Genomic DNA, 21220 nt, shown 5'->3' on the forward strand with positions numbered 1-21220 from the left:
TATACAGTCATAGACGTGTGTTACTAACCAACTGGTCTTAGATGGTAAAATCTGCCTGTGTTTATTTTTATTTTATATTATTTGCAAGATGCCGAGGTCCTCTAGATTATGAGAACCTTGACTGTAACCTGCTCAGTCTGTACATAAATCTGACACTGGTGCTTCATAGGGTTATAGCATTGTATGCAACCCATAATTTCCATAAAACGTGCATTTTTTATCACATTTCCTTGAAACCAAACTGCATCACAATTTCTGCATTCTGCATTCTGCCTGAGAGGCAGGTTCCTGGACCAGCAAGCAGATGCTAGTAGCACTGGGGAAACTGCATTTCCCATAGCCACTGGGGCCTGGATGGCAGCCATAGCAGTGTGTTAGCCCCTAGATGGAGGAGGGTGGAGAGAGGAAGACAGCAGGGAAAGAATATTCCCTTTGTTCCACCTTCACTGGTGGAGTAACAGCAAGCAAAGCACAGAAGCCAGCTTGAATTCTCCTCTGGCTTCTATCAGGTCTGAATTCTTGGGTGCCATGGGCTCGCTTTGCGCTTGAGTGCAGTGAATTGCTGAGATTTGCATTTTGAAACCATGAATTATGCAATCCAGAAATGTCACTATCCTTGACCCTTGTTTCCTTGAGCAACCTGGCGGGGCTATAGACGTCTTAGAAGATACAACACCCGCACGCTATTGCCATCAGCCAGCCAAGAGATAAGAATTCTTTTTTTTTTTTTTAATGAGTGCAGAAAGATTGTCAACCCAACACTTAGCAATCCATTCAGACCAAAGTGTTTTATTGGAAGGGTATATTATACAAGGAGTTTTATATTCCTGCGCAATACATTTACGGGACCAAAGCCATGAACAGCCCCATTCCCTCACTCTGCCTGCAAACATCCTTCTTCAAACTGAAACATGCAATCTGTTGATTTTGGTTTCTCTCCATTTTTCCTGTTGGACTTTCAAATCAGTTTGCTGCTTTTATTTTATTAAAAGTCCTCATGTAAATCCACCAGCATTTCAGCACAAATTTTTCCCTCTCTGTACAAAACGTTGCCTGATGCAATTATTTATATATTCTATTTTCACGAATATATGCATTTTGGGGGCCCGCTTACCCCCAACAGATGGGGGTTTTTTTGCACGCATTATTTGGCATCACAAAATCTGAAGAAGCGCAGATTTCAAAGGACGACTGTGTTTCAGTTAACACACCATTTTGGAAGGTGTGCATTAGGTGACCCAAATCACACCCAATTTCTCCCATCCCATGCATACCCATCTCTTGATACCACCCTGGTGTGAATACATCCGAACAAGACTCACACCGTATTAAAAAAAAAGCACACAACCATTCATCTACAGAAACACAACACTAGGGGTAGATCCTGCATCCAGAGACTGTCCGGGAAGATGGTGGTTCCACTGTGTTCCATTTACAAGGTTTTGTACAAAGCTATGAAGCAATTCCATGACCTTCTGCTCCATCTCTCAGCTGACCCTGCGCTGTTGTTATTATTATTAGGTCCACACGAAACTCCCCTAGTCCATGGAGATGCCAAGGGGCTCAACGTACTGCTGGCTGGCTGGGCTTCAATTAGGGATTGGCAACCTCAGGTCCAAGAGCTCAGTGCAAACTCCCAGGTTTCTCTGTCTGGCTCTGCTGACCCTCCCCAGCCACACCCCCATCTTCCCAGGCCACATCCATGCCAATGCTTCCTTGCATTCCTTTAGTGCAGCGGTTCTCAACCTGTGGCTCCCCAGATGTTGTTGGACTACAACTCCCATCATCCCTAGCTAGCAAGGCCAGAGCTCAGGGATGATGGGAGTTGTAGTCCAACAACATTTGGGGACCCACAGGTTGAGAACTGCTGCTTTAGTGTTTTCGCCTGGCTGTACTGTGTCCTTGAACTCAAATGGCTCTTGCTTGCCTGGATGGAAGATGGAAAGGGATATGTGAATGTGTCTATCAGCTAGTCTATTGTACAAATGTAACACTCACATTCATTGATCCTCCTGCTTTTGCCTCTGGCCCCGCCCACCCAGGCACATGGCCCCAGGAAGGAGTTCACGAAGGGAATGCAGACCCCAGGCTGCACAGGATTTCCCTACGCCTGGTCTTTTTGAAGGGCCCAGGCATTTCCCCCCTCTCTTTCTCCCTCTTTTCCTCCAAGATTTGAGATTGCCCCTAGATCAGAACCTAGGCATGGTGAGAACTTGAAGGTGTCCCAAGAACGTGATCCCAGAAGCTGTGTTGCTTTTGCAGGGGGCGGGGAACTGCCTCCCAAACTTTTCGTGTCTCAGTGACCTATAAGGTGACTGGGGCATGTCCAAGTGGACAGCCGTGGAGTTTGTGTTGGGTATCGGGGAGGGAAGAGGAGGGAAGAGGAAAGCTAAGCCATTGGCGGAGGTGGATGTTCTCGGTTCCTTGCCATCTTGCTCGTTCTTTTCTGCAACCTGGTTTTTGGATGGCAGACTTGGGGGAAGTTGATACAGGGAGCTCAGAGTAGAAAATATCTCCCTCACCCCTTCTGCTAGCAGTTAACTGTAGAATACTGGCTTGCGCTGGATGCGCACGACATTGTACGTGTTCAGACCCGGAGCATCGAAGCCAGGGGACAAGCCCTTGCGATCAAAAGGGTAGAAATTGAAGAGCTGCCCATCCTGGGTCTCCAGGGACACGGAGGCGGAGCCTAAGTGCAGGGTGCATGGGAATTCCTTATCAAACACCACCTGGAAGACGCGGTCCTCAAGGTGATGCAGCTTGATGGTCCGATAATTCTCCGGGATCAACTCCTCGATGTGTGGCCCAAACTGCTGCATGACCAGCACTCCGCCGCCCCCAACCTTAATCTCATAGAAAGTCAGGTTGGAATAGGTGTAGTAGCCAACGTAAGGAGTAGGGCTCGGAGGCGGGTTGAGGCTCTTCTCTGCCTCGCGGAAGGCGGACTCCATGGCGGGGATCAGGTACTCGTAGGTCTGAGCTACGACGTCTCCTCGAGGGCGGGGACCAGCCATCAGCACAATGAAACTCAGGCGGAGCTTGGGGACCAGGGAGAAGGTGGCTGAATAGCCGTCCAGGTCACCATCCTTCCTAATGATGTCATAGCCCAGTTGCTCGTTGATCTCCCAGGGCGTGCCGGTCTTGTTGGCAAAGTATTCGCTGGAGCACTTGAAGAGGGGCGTCAGCATGGTCTTCACGGTGTCAGGCTCCAGGAGACGCCGGTGGTACGTGCCCAGGAAGACCATGGCTAGTTTGGCCAGGTCAGCAGCTGTGGAGTACATCTGCCCAGAAGGTCTGTACCAGCCCAGGTCATAGAGGGGTGCTGTCTGCCCGCTGCTGTAGAAACCCACAGCCATCTGAGAGCGGATGGGAGGCGTGATGTCAAAGCCTGTGTCCTCCATCCCCAAGCGGTCAAGGATGTTCTCAGCAACCCAGCGCTGGTACTCGCCTTCTGCAGCGTGTTCAGCTAGGACGTGGGCCATTAACGAGAAAGCCAAGTTGCTATAATGACATCTGAGAAGAGAGAAAGAGAGATAGAAAGGAGCAAACATTTTTCCAGGGTGCCCACTGAGCTTGACCTGAAAGACTTGATGCAGTCATCCCATCTGCATCACAGAGACATGGATAAAGAATGTCAACTGGAACCTAGCATGGTGCTAATGCATCTTCTTATTCTATTAATGCAAATTTTACAGAGATGGGCAAAATGGATAATAACAATAATAATAATAATAATAATAATAATAATTTATTATTTGTACCCTGCCCATCTGGCTGGGTTTCCCCAGCCACTCTGGGCGGCTTCCACAGAAACCAAAAAACACTAAAATATCATACATTAAAAGCTTCCCTGAATAGGGCCGCCTTAAGATGTCTTCTGAATATCAGGTAGTTGTCCATCACCTTGACATCCAATGGGAGGGCATTCCACAGGGCGGGCGCCACCACCGAAAAGGCCCTCTGCCTGGTTCCCTGTAGCTTCGCTTCTCATAATGAGGGAACCGCCAGAAGGCCCTCGGCGCTGGACCTCAGTGTCCGGGCAGAACGATGGGGGTGGAGACGCTCCTTCAGGTATACTGGGCCGAAGCCGTTTAGGGCTTTAAAGGTCAACACCAGCACTTTGAATTGTGCTCGGAAACGTACTGGGATTTGGTGCTGTCTTACTAAAAGACCCAGGAAGAGCTTTCTAAGTCATATTTAGCTTACATATTGGCTGGAAGGGACAAAATAAATAATGGGATCTGCACTGTTGCAAAGATTCTGTTTCCGTTTGGGTCAGTCATGCCATTTAATTTCCACGGGTCTTTTCTGAGTAGGACTATCACTGCAGATAACTCTACGCATGTTTACTCATTTTATGCTATAAATTATATGATTTTCGTGTTTTGCACATAATGAAGTTTGCGTTGAGATTCCTGCATTGCAGGGGGTTGGACTAGATGACCCTCAGATCCTTTCCAACTCTACAGTTCTATCATTGAATGAACTGGAATTTGAGGGTGAATGAAAAGTTGCCAAAACGAGCAACACTCCACGATCTCTGTATGCTTCCAAAAATCTCACTCAAAAGAATATCAATACAATGGTATGCACAATCACATTGGAAGCTGTCAGACCCTTGGTTCATCTCACTCAGTATGCCTACACTGACTGGCAGCAGCTCTCCAGGATTTCAGACCAGGAGTCTACTTGGAGATCAACATGGATAGAACCTTCTGTGTGAAAAATGGGAGTTCTACTAAGCTACACCACTTCCCCAAAAGATGTAGATAGATACACATCAGAAGGACAACATGGCAGGGAAATGCTTTTCATTCCATCCTCCCCACACTCTCATAGCTGCCTACCGAATGGATACTGCTGAAGGGGTCTGAATTGCAGCCAGATCCATTGTGAGATTAAACACTTACAAAAAGTATCTTAGGAGAGGACAGGAGAGGAAAGGGATCAGCTAAGCTGCTTTGACGATTTCTCACAGCTGAAGCACGTACATCACCGTTTGGTGTCAAAGCCAGAACTGCGGTGTTTATCATGGATCAGCTCCTTGAGCCTATCCAGCAATACACAAAACCTTGGTTGCAGGCTAATCCATTTCAGCCCTTCAACCGGACTAGTAAACTAGAAAGCTATCACAGTGAGAAACTAGGTTTTGTTTTACACTTGTATGAATCCAGGTGAAGTAAGATCATTGTCTCACTGTTTGAAGCCTTAAAACAGGTGTGGGGAGATTTTTCAATGGCTGCATTCCTTTGTGTGCAACCATCTGGGATCCTCAGGCCAGTGGTGAGCTGGGCCAGAGGCAAAAGTGAGTAGGGCAATCAATGTGACACTTACCTTTATACAGTAGCCTACATTGCAACCAAACAAAGGTTAGCAATTTCTACACCTACACACATCTCTCCTTCCACCATCCAGGTGAACAAGAGATGTTGTCACAGTTCAAGGGTACATTCCAGTCAGCCAAATGCACTCAAGGAGGGCTGGAGAGGGGTGTGACCCAAGGAGGGGGCATGGAACCCCTCAGGGACCAGATAAATAGGCTTGGAGGACTGCATACCCTCGCCGGAAATGTGATTGGAGAGTGCTGGGTAGGCTACGATCATTCCAGCTTTCCCATAGATCCCCTTCTTCCCTCCCCCCTGTGTTCTCCTTATATGGTGTTGCAATTAGTGACTGCAACAGTTTGGAAACAGTCTATCTGGCTTGAGCTACAAATCAGCACCAATTGTAACAATCCATTCGGCTCTGTAGTGGTTTGTATCTGCTTCACAGGGCACAAATCAGCCCAATTTGGTTCAGTTTGGCCAAACATGGTGCAAAGTCCTAGGGCATTCTCACCTGGTTCCTGGGTCAGCCACCAGGACATCATCTTTCAACAGTGCCAATGCTTCTTGGGTTGTCCCTTTCCACAACAAAGTGGTTGAGCGCAGCCGTCGGGGCAAACCTGCAGTACCCGAGACATGAAAGAGAAGTCACCCATACTATCCACTGATGTCAGTTGGGAAAGAGGTGTGCGATAGGTTCTCACTTGTCAGATCTAGGTGGTTTAGAGCAAGGGGGAGTGGATTTCAGGCTTGGAAAACCAGAGCCAGTAGATACAAACTATAGGAAGGGGTGATGGGAGTTTTAGTCCAACAGCTCTCATGTCTCAGCCTGAGGATTCCTCATCAGAGGGTGACTCGGAGGCCCTGGAATAGCACCAAGCTTTGGATCAGGCTCAGTTTGAGGATGAGGAGCGAGGATCCTTGCATGAGACTATTTGGGATTGGGCATCTGCACCACGGGAGAGATTGGCTGCTGAAAGTGAGGCTGAACAAGTCCTGAGCACATGGGAGAGATGGGGCCTTTTATGAGACTGACAGAAAACCCATTCCATCCAGAGAGGTGTCTGGCTGCAGACAAGAACTCTTCAGGAATCAAGTCTTCACAAAAGTAGGATCCTTCTCCCAATGAGACTTCTGGAGAAAGACAAACTTATAGGCATCTAATGAGGTCATGGTGTGGTTCCATCTCAAACGCCTCAGTGCCATGCTTGGATCGCTGATTAAACAATGTCTGACAGGTTCTCTCCACACGTGCAATCCCTCACCTGAGAGCTGACTGGCCATTCTGCGCAAAGTCACTGGAGACGGCTTGAGGGGCAGCGATCCCTTCTCCAGGAAGATCAGTCCATCCGCTGAGTATCTCTGCTCCGACTCTTTGAGCCGCCCTAGGGGGTTCTTAATGGTGAAGCTCTGGGCATAACGTTCTAAAGGGTCGTCAAGTGATGTCACCTTCCCTTCCTCCCACAGCTTGTACAGCATGATGGTGGGGAAGATCTTGGAGACGCTTGCAATCCTACCAGGCACAAACAAACCATACATAATCAGCTGGAGCAGGGGAAGCAAACAGGACACCCTCCAGACATGGTTGGATTTCAGGTCTAATCAGACCCAGGCCGGAACATAGGAAGCTAGCTTCTACTAAGTCAGATCTTTGGTCCACCTAGTTCAACACTGCCTGTGCCAGTGTTTCCCAAACTTGGGTCTCCAGCTGTTTTTGGACTACAAATCCCTTCATTCCTGGGATGATGGGAATTGTAGTCCAAAACAGCTGGATATCCAAGTTTGGGAAACATTGGTCTATACCAACTGGTAGAGGCTCTTCAGGGCTTCAGACAGGGAATCTTTCCAAGGCCTACTTAGAGATGATAGGAATTGAATCTGAGACCTTCTGCATGCAAAGCACATGCTAAACCACTGAGCTACATCCCACAGGCAATAGTCAGGTATGATGGGAATTGTAGTTCAATAATAGATATGTAGGCTACCCTAGGCTGTGTTGGCTACCAAAGGACTTCCCATGGAAAGCTTCCTTTTCTTGGAAACATTCCACAACAAAGGATTTCCCTCACACCTCCTCCCCATGCTCGAAATGGAACCTCTTCTTCACAAATGTCATTGAAGCACATAGTCCAAGAACGTAGACTGGAGCTTAGGTGTAGTTCAGAAATGACTACATGGACCGGTAGTGGGTTTCTTGGGTTGCAGGCAGGGGTCTTTCTCAGAGAAGACACTGCACACAGAAATGTGCAGGCCATTGAGACAAGAGACTCAGGCCGTTCGCCTCACCTGTCCAGCTAGAGTGAGCAGCAGGCTCACCTGTAAATGGTGTATTCGTTGGGGATGCCAGAGAAAGGGTCGGAGCCATTGCGTTTCCCAAAGTTTCCTGTCCATAGTACTGTGTCGTTGTAGATGACGATGGCTGACAGAGCTGGCAGGCCAGGGCTCCGGATTTTGTGACGGAGAAGCGTGTCTACCTGCAGGAGATTTGAGAAGGGTAAAGAATGGAGAATCAGAGGCCTTCGTCACCATCACCATCACCATCAATCATCATTTCTCTCTCTCTCATATATTTCTTTGCTTCTTATGGTGGGATATCTTTGGATTACCCATCTATAAATGCTAGATAATCACTAAGGCTGCAATGAATTTTCACCTCCATGAGAAACGCTCCCTGAGAAAACCTGAACTGTTCCTTTTCCACTGCTGTTCCTTTATTGCTTCTGCTTTCTGCTGGGTGCCATTCCCTCTGCCCAACTCTCTGCATGATAAGAGATCACACAAAGATTGTGATAACGTCAGCCTGTTCTGTTTGGGTGATGATGCCCGAGAGCTAAGCCCGGGCCAGTCAGTACTTCCTGCCTACACTCTGAACAGCCCCAAAACGTAGCCAATCAGACAAAACCACAATGCTAAAACGAAAGCGAGGCTTTCTACTCAAACTCTGAATGGCCAGCGATGGAGTTGTGATACTGGTTGATATCACGAAGCCAGCTCAGAGGATGGCAGGGCTTCCCCCACTCGCTCTGAACTTTCTTTCTTTAACCCAATGTGTATACCCCTTAACTCAATGAAAGATCCCCCTAAGTAGTTTACAAAGGGAAACCTAAAAAAGGAAAATCCATTAAGAAAGGCCAATAAAAACAAGAGGAAGTTAACGCAGCAAATACAAATAAAACCAGCTCTCTTAAAACCATTACACTTCATAAAATAAGTTGCATGATAAAAATTACATGCCTGGATAGACTTTGCTGAAATGAACAAAAGCTAAGCCTCTACCCTCCATAAGTCTCACCACAACATACCTTTTCGAGGGCATCCTTCAGTATTGGGATTGGGTGGTCCAAAGGCACGGGGTCTGGGTAACGGGGACACATCTGTACTGCTTCTGGCCTGACCTCCATCACTGATGGGGCTATGAACAGAAACAGAGACAGAGTGGTGGGAATGCCATGGTTCAGGTAGGGGTGCTTAGGGAATTTGAGAGGCAGTGTGGTATAGTGGTTCGAGTATCAAACTAGGACCTGGAAGACCAGGGTTCGAATTTCCACTCAGCCATGAGGGTCACTGGTTGACCTTGAGCCGGGCACTGTCTCTCAGCCTGACTGACCTCACAGGATTAAATGGAGACACCTTGAAAGGTGTGACATAAATGCAGTAATAAAGGAAGGAACAAACGTTCCAAATCAATAAAATCTGGATTGGCCATCCTCCTTTCTACTGTCTTCCTATCAAACTGGCCAATGGAGCTTCCAAGGAGAAAACAACATGGAAAACCTGGAAGCTGATGCATATAGGCCCCAACTTTTGGATCTTTGGCGATTATTCCTGCATCAAAGGGGGTTGGACTAGATGACCTTTGGGGGAATCCCTTCAAACTCTATGATTCTATGATTCCCTCACCCTTTTAAATTGACACCACTCTCTTCTGTCTTGGCTGTTACTGAGTGAGAGGTTGTTGGGAGCTTAAGCTGCCTGTGTATATAAAAATAAAAACCTGCTTATTTGCAAGAGTAATTATGCTGAGTTGTTAGGGGTGCTGCAAAGCCAGGGAAGGCAGCTTACAAGCCAAACAAGGACACTCTCCCCTCCACCCAGCTTTTGTCTCCCTTCCCTCTGCCTCCTTCACAGCCCCTCCATTGAGCTCAGAACACCAGCTGCGTTCTGAAAACCTCTTTTACCAGCAGCTAATATAGCTGGGATGGAAAGGGGCACGTTGAGAAAGCAGATGTAGAATTACTAATCTATTGACAGCGGCAAGGCTGTCTGCTTCATTGTATTGGGGAAAGATCACTTCCCCAATTAACGGAATCTGGGGCATTGGTATTATGGCTAAGATAGTGTTTCATGGCAAGGTTTGAGACAATAGGCAGAGACATAATAAACATTTTCCTCAATGGTTAATCAGCAGTGGAGCAGTTCAAATAAAGCGACAAGGAAACATTTGCAATGCATTTCTATAAGTGTATGAGAAAAGAACAGAGCCAAAGGCTCATCTAATTCAACATCCAGTTCTCACAGTGGCCAAGCAGGTGTGCGCACACCCACCCACCCACCCACCCACCCAGATGGGAGCAGCAGCAGAACCTGACTGAAAAAGCATTCCTTCCATTTTCAGTTTACCAACTGCCTCTGGCAGTTCCGCAGATCAAAAGTGGTCAAATGGGTTTTGCATAAAAATATGCGTTAAAAAAATAGTTTCTCTCTAGGCACTTTTTTCTCATTTTATCATAAAAAATATACATACAGTGGACGCTCAGGTTGTGAACGTGATCCATGCAGGATGCACATTTGCAACCCGCAGCGGCACATCTGTGCATGTGCGGGTTGTGATTCGGTGCTTCTGCACATGCACGACAGCCAAAACCCAGAAGTAACCCATTCCGGTACTTCCGGGTTTTGGCGGGTCCGTAACTCGAAAAAAACGCAACCTGAAGCGTCTGTAACCTGAGGTATGACTGTGTCTTGTGTGCATTTTGAGCCAAGGATTGTATCAGGACACTAGAGAAGCATGGAATCTGATCTGCACACTAGTCCAGGAAGTACAGATCCACACGCTCCAACATTTTTCTGATGAAAATAGGGACATCCTATTCAACAACAATTTTATTATTTAAACCGCATCCATCTTGCAGAGTTGCCCCATCCACTTTGGGTGGCTTCCGACATACACACACAAAAAACATAATAAAACATTCAACATTAAAATACTTCCCTACACTGGGCTGCTTTCAGATGTCTTCTAAAAGTTGCATAGTTACTTATCTCCTCAACTCAGGATGCAGCATCACTCCAGATCCCCCCCCCCAACATTTCTCAAATACGGATGTCCCACCATGCCCTCCAACATTTCTCCAATGCAAAAAGGAAAAGCATGGCATCCTGAGATCAAATTAGAAACTGGGATGGCTTCCATAAATCTGGGACTGTCCCTGGAAAACAGGGACACTTGGAGAGTCTGCAGATCAGGTCAGCTGATATGAGAATTTGCAAAGACTAAATTCCTTTAAAAATCCCTAGTTCCCTGGTGGAAGTGTGAACATGGTGTGTGTGTGGGGGTGGGTGGGTGTGTTATAAAGAAAACTTGTAAACGGTTCTGCGCTGCTACTCTGCTCCCCTACACACCCTTCTGGTGAGAAGTGCCATGAAACTCTTTGGCCAGAATGGGCTCCTTCAGATGGGCACCTGGTTCAATACTTACTGGGCTCCACTTTGGGAAGGCTATACTGCCAGAGGAAGCAGCTGGTCATGGCAACCGAGAGAAGGAAGAAGACGACCAGAGCCACATGGATCAACTTCACTTCCATAGCAGAGAGCCGGAAGAGGCTGTGGCCGCCAGAGGCCTGCTGGGAGCAATGTTCAGGAGATATTTAGCAAGGTTTTAAGAATCTTAGCTGAAACCAAGGAGCGCTACACGCAGCATGGAGAACTACATTTTAAGAAGGACACTGGGAAAAGGGTTGTAGCTCAGCAACAGAGCAGAAGGTGCCTGCCACATTTCCTGGCCCTGGCCTGAGAAACTGGAGAGCCACTGCCAGCCAGTGTAGACAATACTGGTCTATATGGACCAATGACCTGACTCAGTATAAGACAGCTTTCTATGTTCTTGGGAAGTGTGTGTGCCCTGTAAGGACAACATTTGACCTTTTATATGTTCCCTCTAAAAATTGCTTGCTTGGGCAGGGTCCCTTCTTTGTCTATACAAGGAGGGGGGCGAAACTAGAATTCATTTACTCTGCCTGCCCTTGGCTCTGGCACCCCCTACTGTTGGCCTCCCTGCTTTTCACCCTACCAATCTCAATGGCATCAGCTAGCACTGGCCTTATGAAAGGATACCTTTTCCGCCAATGGTGAAATGGCCAACTGTTTCCTACACTCCTCTGATTCTGTTCGACCTCCTATGTTGGAGGCAGTGATGCTTCTGAATAACTGGGAATCTGGGAATCCCAGGTGGATTCACTGAGGTCCTGTTTATGGGGTTCCCACGGGGGCATCTGGTTGGTCACTGCGAGAACTGGAAGATAGACTAGATGGGCCATGGGTGTGATCCAGCAGCGCGCTTCTTATGTTCTCATCTATTCTTTAAATTAAGGGCTCATCCACACCTCCGCTCGTCCCATGTGTAGAAAGTATGGGTCTGAGTGGTTTTCCCCTTGCTCCCTTCCTTTCCGAGGGAAAATCCATTCTTTAGTGCCAAATTGGAGCAAACAGCAATCCAGAGAAAACACAAATTGCTGCTTACTCCCCGGGGGGAAGTAGCAGGATGAGAGGAAATGTGGGTAAGCTAACAGAATAAAAAAAAATCTCCAAGCCTTTGATACAAAAACAGTTTTGTAAAAAGCAATAGCTTTCAGTAACATTTCCTAGTTAAAGAAAGTAAGATAAAAACAAAGCAAATGTATGCATATCAAAATTAAAATCAAGCAGCGTAGAAAGCAGAGGTGCAGGAGTCAGAATTGAGGAAGCTTTGGGGAAACTAAGTTTTAAAGAGGTATTTAAATGTCATTCCTGTCTGCCTCACTGATTGTCTTCAAGGGACAACCCAGTGGTTGCGGAACAACCAGCAGGGTCTCTTCAGAAGATCTCAAACATCAGTTTATTCTGTGTTAGGGGAGGTGGTCTTGTAGATATCCTGGTCCAAAACTGTTTCAAGCAGCAGCCCCCTTTCCAAAACATCACAGCTTCAGAGAACGTAATGGACACCCCTAGATCGTGACCATTTTCTTCATCTATTGGGTTGAGACCCAAAAGAGAATTGCTGCAAGCCCTTCGGTGGACCACTTCAACATCATCACATCCCTCCCCCAACTAAATAGCAGTTAACAAGCATGGGGAAAAGTGAGAAAGAGAGGGTATATCTAGAACACAAATTTATACCAACTACACACACACACACACACACACACACACACACACACACACACACACTGCAAATCCCAAATAAGCCTTTGTAATAATAAAAAGTATCCCATGTGATGGAAACTTCCACAATAGCCCTCTCAACTCTGACTAAATGTGGACAACCTGGGTACCAACCTAATTCAAATGTTATGGAAAAAATATGCAGCCATACTTTGACATCCACATTTCTCTGTATTTTGCCATGCAGTTCTCCAGTTAAGTAATGAGCATGAAAAATGTATCTGCTGGGGTACAGTGCGCCTTACTTGGTAAATAGCATACAGGAAAACGACTTTGCAAAAACAAAAAACAAAAGGGGGGGCAAAATTGCGTACATGTTATAGAATTCTCACTCTAATGGTGCAAATTTTCATTAGCGACATTTTAGAAAAATAAAAAATTGATGTGGCAATGCGGAGAACTGAACTTAAGTTTGGAGAAATAGCAAGAAGCATAGAGAAACTGAAAGCGACCGCTTTGCCCATCCCTGGGTGCCAGCCTCCTCAGCCCTTGCCCAGCCTTACCAGCAGAACCTGGGACTACTGCAAGCCCAACAGAAGGCACTCCTTTCTTCTGTAGTCTCGAGGTCTTCCGGGCAATGCCATAATGGGCAAGCTGTCATCCGCTATGGAGCCGCAACCCATAAGAGGACGACTCTCCACCGTGCGCTGTGGACACCGTTGCTGATTCTGGCTGTTGTGGGTTTGCTCCAGTCCCCTTTTGGCATTCCCCCCCCCCACACACCACACCAGCTGCAGGCCTTCCCCTCTCACCACTGTCCTCAGGGACTCCATGGCCCTGCCAACAGGGTGAAAGCCAGAGATTTCCTTGGCTAAACCCCCTGGGGGAGGGGGCGTAAGCTGCTGTGTGCTCTGTTTGTGTGCTCTGGGATCCCAGCAGCCTGGCAGATACTGACCCCAAAGAACGGGATTCTCCTGTCAATCTGCCTCATTCCAGTACACACACACACACACACACACACACACACACACACACACCCTATCTCTTTGCACAGCAGCATCTCACCCTGTGTATCCCACAACAGTGTCTGGGCCCCAGACATTCTCATACAGAAACATTGGAAAGTGCAATATACCGAGTCAAACCATTGGTCCAGCTAGCTCAGTGCTGTCTACACTGACTGGCAGAAGCTTTCCAAGGTTTTCAGGCAAGGGTTTCTCCCAGCCCTCAAGGGGTTTGGATTTGGGATCTTCTGTAGGCAAGGGAGATGCCCCACCACTGTGCTATGTAAATGCAAAACAGGGAGTTCCCTCAAATCTCCTGCAGACGGGAAAGCAAGAACAAGTCCAGCCCCTAACAGATTCGCTCTTGTGAGTTCACCGCAGTGTAATTTCACTCCGGCATGTTAAAGGAAACCAAGGGAGCCACTGAAACAACCAGCGATATCAATTTTAAAACCAGCCAGGGTGCAATCTGAGCAAACTCGGGGGAATGGGGGAATACTTAGAGTTGCTTTATTTTTAATTTTTTAAAAAAGAAAAGGGTTGTTGTGAATGGCATAGTTGTGCAACTCAAGGTGAAACAACATGCTATCTTGGAAAAATATAGGGTTTCCAAACCAAGACTTTGCTGCTGTAACACAAACATGGGGATTTGTTGAGGATGAATTAGAGGGTGAGAATGGAGTGTTTATTTCCTCTGACATCCACTGATTCTCCCCCATAAATGACTCTCTCTTTTTTGGTCTCAGAACATGGCAGCAGGGTGGAAAATGTTTCTGCCATTATGTCCCTTTTAGGATTCCTTTGGGCTTGCTCTGCTTTGCACTCTGCCAAACCTGTCCCCCTTCTCAATTAACCCCGCAGCCACAGAGACATTTGCCTCCACACATTGGCTAAATGGATAGAGGGGAGGTCAGGGTTATGTCTGCTTAGCTCCGCATTTGATGCTGGACATCCCACCAGTCAGTGTCGATTTCTCCCATTTTTCCAATCTTAAATCCAGTTTTTCCACATTTGTGCCTCAATTTGCAGTTGCTTCATTGCATTTTAAAAGGCTTCACAGGCATTAGTCAGAAACACAGGATTATATCCAACGCTAGTCCGATTAGTCCCACCGAATTGAACAGACATGGCTAAATTTGGTTCATCGATTTTAATGGGTCTGCTCTGAGTCCAATTTAGTTGGTGACATCCCTTACATTAATCCTACCACAAACATTTCTGAGAACTGTTTTCTTTAATGGCATGCATCCCCCCCCAAAAAAAAGTCATTTTCATCAATATACAGTATCTTGAATATGTAAGAGCAAGGGCAACTACGGAAGCTGGGATAGCTCAGTCGGTTGAGCATGAGACTCTTAATCTCTGGGTTGTGGGTTCGAGTCCCACATTGAGCAAAAGATTCCTGCATTGCAGGGGGTTGGACTGGATGACCTTTGCGGTCCCTTCTAGCTCTACAATACTACGATTCGATGACCAAGGCTGTTTATATGGGGCATCATGAAAGGAGAGCACATTGCTAGTCCTTCTGGCTGCAGTTCCATAGCCATGTAGAGATCCCTACCAAGGCTGGTGCTCCACTGGTTGCCACCCTACTGGGTCTTCTTTGGGAACATAGGAAATCATTGGTCCATCTAGATCAGCATTGCCTACACTGACTGGCAGCAGCTCTTTGAGGTTTCGGGAAGGGAGCCTTTTCCAGGCCTGGGGATGCTGCTGGGGATTGAACTTGGGACCTTCTTCATGCAAAGCAGATGTTCTACCATGGAGCTGTCCCCTTTGATCCCCCTAAGCTGCAATAATAATAATAAAAACATTTGTGCTGGGCTATGGATTGGGGCAGGTGTGTCTGTCTGCACCTTGCACTGTCAGTCTCTGCCAGCTTCTGCCTGAGAAGTGAGGCCAGTATTACTCCATTAGTGCAGGATTGCTGCCAGCAGGAGCCCGGAGGAAGTTCAAAATTGGGGGATTCCATGCATGGGAGGAGCGGAGGCCCAGTGCTATCATGGCCGGTGCAGTGATTTGCCTAGCTCTCTGCCCGCCTTTCACTCAGTCTGGCGTGAGTGATGGGCCTATAAAGGTAAAAATAAGTAAAGGACCATTGGACGGTTAATTCCAGACAAAGGTAACTATGGGGTTGTGGCGCTCATCTCGCTTTGGGGCCGAGGGAGCTGGCATTTGTCCGCAGACAGCTTTCCGGGTCATGTGTCCAGCAGGACTAAACCGCTTCTGGAGCAACGGGACATTGTGACAGAAACCAGAGTGCATGGAAATGTCATTTACCTTCTCACCACAGCGGTAACTATTTATCTACTTGCACTGGTGTTCTTTTGAACTGCTAGGTTGGCAGGAGCTGGGACGGAGCAACGGGAGCTCGCTCCGTCGTGGGGATTCGAACCGGCGACCTTCTGTAGTGGCAGCATGAGGCCTGCCTCCCCATCATGTCCTCCTGCTGCCGGCCTGGAGTTTGGATTCTCCTGTTGGTTCCCTTCCAGCCATTCTGACTTCCCAGAAGCACCGCTGCTTTCATCGAGGAGCAGGGATTAATCCTACCAGAATGGGGAGGGGGAGTTTGCGCTTCCCTCTCACAGAGAGATTGCATATTAATTCTCTCTAATGCTTCTCAGCCATGTAGGCAAAATGCGCGGGGGGGGGGGGGCTGACCTCAGCTATTTATAAAAAAAACCCCTTCAATCTCCTCTCAGCATCTGCTGGGGCGGGGGATTACCCCAGCCAATGGGTAGCCCCATCCTTCTCTCCTATAACAAGATCCCTGTGGGGCTGATTACACTCCTGTGTGGTCTGTTTTCTCCTTCGGTTTGAATCCTCGCTGCCCATCAACATGCTTTAAATTACAAAGCAAGAGGCACAGTCAGGATCTCTTAAGGCAGAGTCTATCTGTACTGACCAAGAGATGCTCAGTCTGCTGAAGAACATGAAGGTCAGAATGAGGTCTGCATAGTCCAGCATATATATTTTTTGCAAGGAGCCAGTCAGTACTATGTCATCCTGCACATCTAGGCCAGTGGTCCATCAGACAACCTCAATCTTCCTCTTCCTGCACTGTTTGCAAGCAGCGGTGGAAACAATGAAAACATCCATTTAGGTGCACAAGTGAAAATATCTGAGTTCTACAGAACCGGCCCTACCATGAGGCAGAGTGAGGCAGCTGCCTTAGGCGGCAGAACCTGTCTTGCAGACCTTCCAAGTGTTGCTATTTTCCAGGGACAGTCCCGGATTTACAAAAGCCGTCCCAGTTTCTGATTTGATCCTGGAACGTCCCGCTTTTACTTAAGACAACCCTATTTCCATCGGAGAAATATTGGAGGGTATGGTAGGATGTCCCTATTTTCACCAGAGAAATGTTGGAGGGTATGAAGTTATCCAACCCCCAAGCCATCTGAAGGCAGCTCTGCATAGGAAAGGTTTCTAAATGTTTAATGTTTTATTATGTTTTTATATACATGTTGCAAACCACCCAGAGTGGCTGGGGCAACCCAGTCAGATGGGGTTGGGTATAAATGAATGAATGAATGAATGAATGAATGAATAGGACATCCCTATTCTCACCGGATAAATGTTGGAGGGTATGGTGGTAGCAACAGTCTTCCTACCACACTTCCCAAGTCCTGCTCTGCACACAATAGCCTGATGCCTTGGAATACAGCGGAGGATGCTGTGCTATTGCCAGTGTTGAAGTAAGATCCAACTGCCCATGTGGTCAGATTCTGCATGTGAAATCTGGGCAGCATCACAGGAACACAAGAAGCTGCTTTATACTGAGCCAGGTCCATCTAAGGTTTGCATTTTGTACAGTGACTATTGGCAGCTCTCTGGGGTTTCAAGCCAGAATCTTTCTCAGACCTACCTGAGCGTGTTGGGGATGGAACCTGGGACCTTTGGCATGGGAAGCACATGAGATACAGCCCTTCAAGCTTGTCCTTTGCACCACAGGCAGTCAAATGTCTTGGGCTGAGCCTGGGGTTCTAAAACACAGCAGGAGGGGGAGCCTCTGCCAGAACAGCAAGCACCCCACTTCACAACTGATGGAAGGCGATCAGAGCAGCAACACGCAGTGGGAGCCGGTGTGCTCATCCCCACATCCCCTCCGCCGTATATTTCCGTAACACAAATACCGAATGCCAGAAGACCAGCAGAGGCTACTCCTTTAAGCCCTGCCTGCCTGCCTCCTTATTTGCAACCAGTCCAGGGATTGGCCCTGCCTGTTAGCAGGGCCTCCTTAAGTCTCAGTGTTGTCCCTTGTAGAAGGGTGTGTGCGCAAAACTCTCTGTCTGTCACTGGCTCTGATAATATCTATTGATTACATTAACATTCCACCTTGCGCTTGGTTCTTCCCCCTCCCCCATTTAATCCCCACAACAACCCTTTGAGGTGGGTCAGGCTGAGAGGCAGTGACCTTGCCAAGGTCACCCAGTGAGCTTCACGGCTGCTTGGTGATTTGAACCCCAGTCTCTCCCAGATCCTAACCACTCTAACCGTTGCACCACACTGCCTCTCAAGAAACGAAGTATCTCAGGAGGTGATTCCACCTATTGATGGGCAGCTGACCCTCTGCGTCACCATTCCCAATAATAGGCAGGGTGAAAGCAAGACTGTAGGCTTCTTCACTGATTTTATTTTTTAAAAAATCATGTTATTTAGTATGTGCATAGGTATGGGCCAGTCTATGAGTTTCTCATCCGTGTCAGCTTTATTTTATTTATTAAATTTCCAAACCGCCCTTCATCCGAGGATCACAGGGCGGTTTGCAATATAAAAACCACAAAAATGCATAATGTAGAAACAGGCAAACCAGCAGCCCCCTCTCTACACAGTTCCTAAAGGTGCAGGATCCTACCCTCTTTTGCATCTGGCTCTCCATCTGGTTAAGGAGGAAGCCCCAGCTAACAGCAGGATCCTGTTCTCTCTTTTTTAAAAATATATTTTTATTAATTTTTACATGAAATTTCCAAAAAAAACCCATACAACATATTTTATCATCTTATTCAGTGTTTTGGACTTCCATCAACCATATCTGAAGATTTTTCAATCTTTATCACTTAATCTGCATTTCATTAATTTCGCTATTACTTTTAATAGTCTTTCACTAATAGTTCTCTTCATACTTTTCTCTGCAACATTTCACATAGTCCCCCTTACAAAACCTTTTGCAATCCTACTAGCATAATCTGTTGATTACAATTGCTTTTCAGATAATTCACACAGTCCTCTGAGAATCTCTGATCCCGCAGGTTTCAAATCCTTCCTGTCATCTTGTCTAATTCTGCATAGTCATTAATTTTGTCTGCCATTCCTCTTTCGTCAGTAATTCTTCTTGCAGGATCCTGTTCTCAAGGTACTCCTATTGCATTCAGTGGGGACTACTCTAGGTGGGTATGCAATGGCAGCCTGAACCCTCATTTTGTGTCCCACACTTACTAAGTTTTGGGAGACAGTGCTGAACTATATTAATAAGACACTATGGGAAAAAGTAAGGTTTTTCAGAGGTCAATATGCTCTTGAGCTATATACCCATTGCATGGAAATTGACAACAGGGCAGTGAAAATGGATTCTACGCTCCCTAACGGTGGCCAAGAGACTGATACTAAAGAATTGGAAGAATAGAGGTACGATTCTATCAATGGCGTGACAAAATTTGCAACATATGAACGGGCAGCTTATAGACAGCTTATAGTCTTTGGATAAATACAATGGAATGAGTTTATACAGAATATATTAGGTTATTGAAGTATATGTGTATTAGGATAATAATATTTGTATATTAATGTATGGTAATGTAACAGTATTGTTTCTTTTTTCCATTCTCACGTTTTCTTTCTTCTTTTTCACTCTTTCTTATAAATGATATTTTTCTTAATAAAATATTAATATATAATGTTCTTTATTAAAAAAAGAAAAGAAACCCTCATTCTGCTTTCTGCCCTACATTGCACTACACATCCTATGGCATGACGCAATAAAGAGTTGTGCTGTTTATCATGCCCAGAAGGATATCTATGGAACACATGAAGCTGCCTAAAATGCAGATCACTGGTCCATCTAGCTCACTATTGTCAACTCGGACTGGCAGCATCTCTCCAGGGTTTCAAAGCAGGGACACTGTCTGCCCAATTTGGAGATGCTGGGGACTGAACAGGGCTGCTGTCCGTGAAGCAGGAGTTCTACCGCTGAGCTACAGCCCTTCCCCAAAGTGCCAAATTTGCAGAACTGCACTTGGGATGATTTGTTTTAAAAACCACCTTGGCTGTGTTCCCCTCCTGACTGTTGGGGTTGTTTTGTTTTCCTCCATCATTTCCCCCCTCAGTTGTTCAGACTTGCCCCCAGGCAGCAGTTAACTTGCAGATACATAAATTAACCTATGCAGATGAGAAATAACGAGGAGGATGGCAGACCTGGCCTTCTTATCGGAGAGCCCAGGTTGCTGCACCCAGAGGGCAGCTACAGACTCCCTCTCCCCTCCACTCCCCTCCTTATTGAGGCTTACCCGAAGCTGCAGGCCTTCCATAGCTCGCTACAGTTTTCCCTTCATGGCATCCACCAATATCTCTAAAAATCCAGGGAGATGGCCGCTGCAAGAGAGGTAGAATCAGTTAGAATAGGGCTCCTTAGTTGATTGGGAGACCTGGGAAGCAGATGCTCTGAAAGTTCATATGGCCTCCGATAAATCTTCATCACCTTTCCCTCCTCCTATATTTGCAGGTAGGATGTCTTCCTCTGGACTTTCATGTCTCTGAAAGCCCAAGAAAACTTAAATGGGTGCTTTGGTGCTGGCCAGGCACTTGGGGCAACAGGGGCACTGCCCAGCTCCCCAATTCTGTTCCGGTAGACTTCTTAATTTGAGAATGGCCTGGAATAATCCAACAAGCAAAACCACCCCTACCTCCCCAAAAAGGAGCCTCGCAAGGGCCACCAACTCCGGTACTGCAGAGATGCCATTAAAAAAAAAGTTCTTACCAGGCTCTCTGCTTCTGCTTTGTGTGTCCAAGCGGTGCTGCCTGGGAGTTTGGGGGCTTGCGTCCTGCTGCAGATGTTAAGACCGGACAGAACGGTAATCCCGTCGGGCACAGATTACTCCCCTCGCCAAGGCAATGTGCAGGCTGTGGAACATCTGGTCCAGAGCAAGCCCAAATGCAGCCTGGGGTTTCAGGGGGCAGACGGGGAGGAGTGCTTTAAGCCCTGGCACAAACATTTGCTGGCTGAGCTGTGCAGGCAGCTGGCCACTCCAGATTTCAGAAGGGAAATGTGTTAATCGGGGCAGGAAGGGAAGGAGGTGGAAGGGTGCTGGGCCTTGGGGCAGCCGGGCAGCCTTCCCTGCAAAGGCTGTATGTGTTGTGACATAGAATCATAGAGTCGGAAGAGACCACAGGGGTCATTTAGTCCAACCCCCTGCAACACAGGAATCTTTTGCCCAACGTGGGGCTCGAACCCTGAGATTCACTAGGAAACAATTTTTTTGTTGCATTGACACCTGCAGTTGTTCTACCCTAATTTCGACATGCTGATTTCATATCTGA

The 21220-nt window shown here is 47.1% G+C and overlaps 1 protein-coding gene across 1 annotated transcript; it reads right to left on the minus strand.

The window, feature by feature from the left end:
* Positions 1–1850: 1850 nt before the first annotated feature.
* Positions 1851–20779, minus strand: LACTBL1 (lactamase beta like 1). The gene is made up of 8 exons (XM_082230130.1): positions 20661–20779; positions 20191–20275; positions 11023–11164; positions 8627–8736; positions 7641–7798; positions 6590–6837; positions 5839–5944; positions 1851–3513 (listed from the first exon to the last, which is right to left on the minus strand). Exons 2-8 carry the CDS (start codon positions 20209–20211, stop codon positions 2538–2540), a joined length of 1761 nt encoding a protein of 586 aa, XP_082086256.1. The 5' UTR covers positions 20212–20275; positions 20661–20779; the 3' UTR covers positions 1851–2537.
* Positions 20780–21220: the final 441 nt, after the last annotated feature.

This window comes from Podarcis vaucheri, assembly GCF_965113315.1.
Source record: "Podarcis vaucheri genome assembly, chromosome: 7".
Classification (NCBI taxonomy): Eukaryota; Metazoa; Chordata; class Lepidosauria; order Squamata; family Lacertidae; genus Podarcis; species Podarcis vaucheri.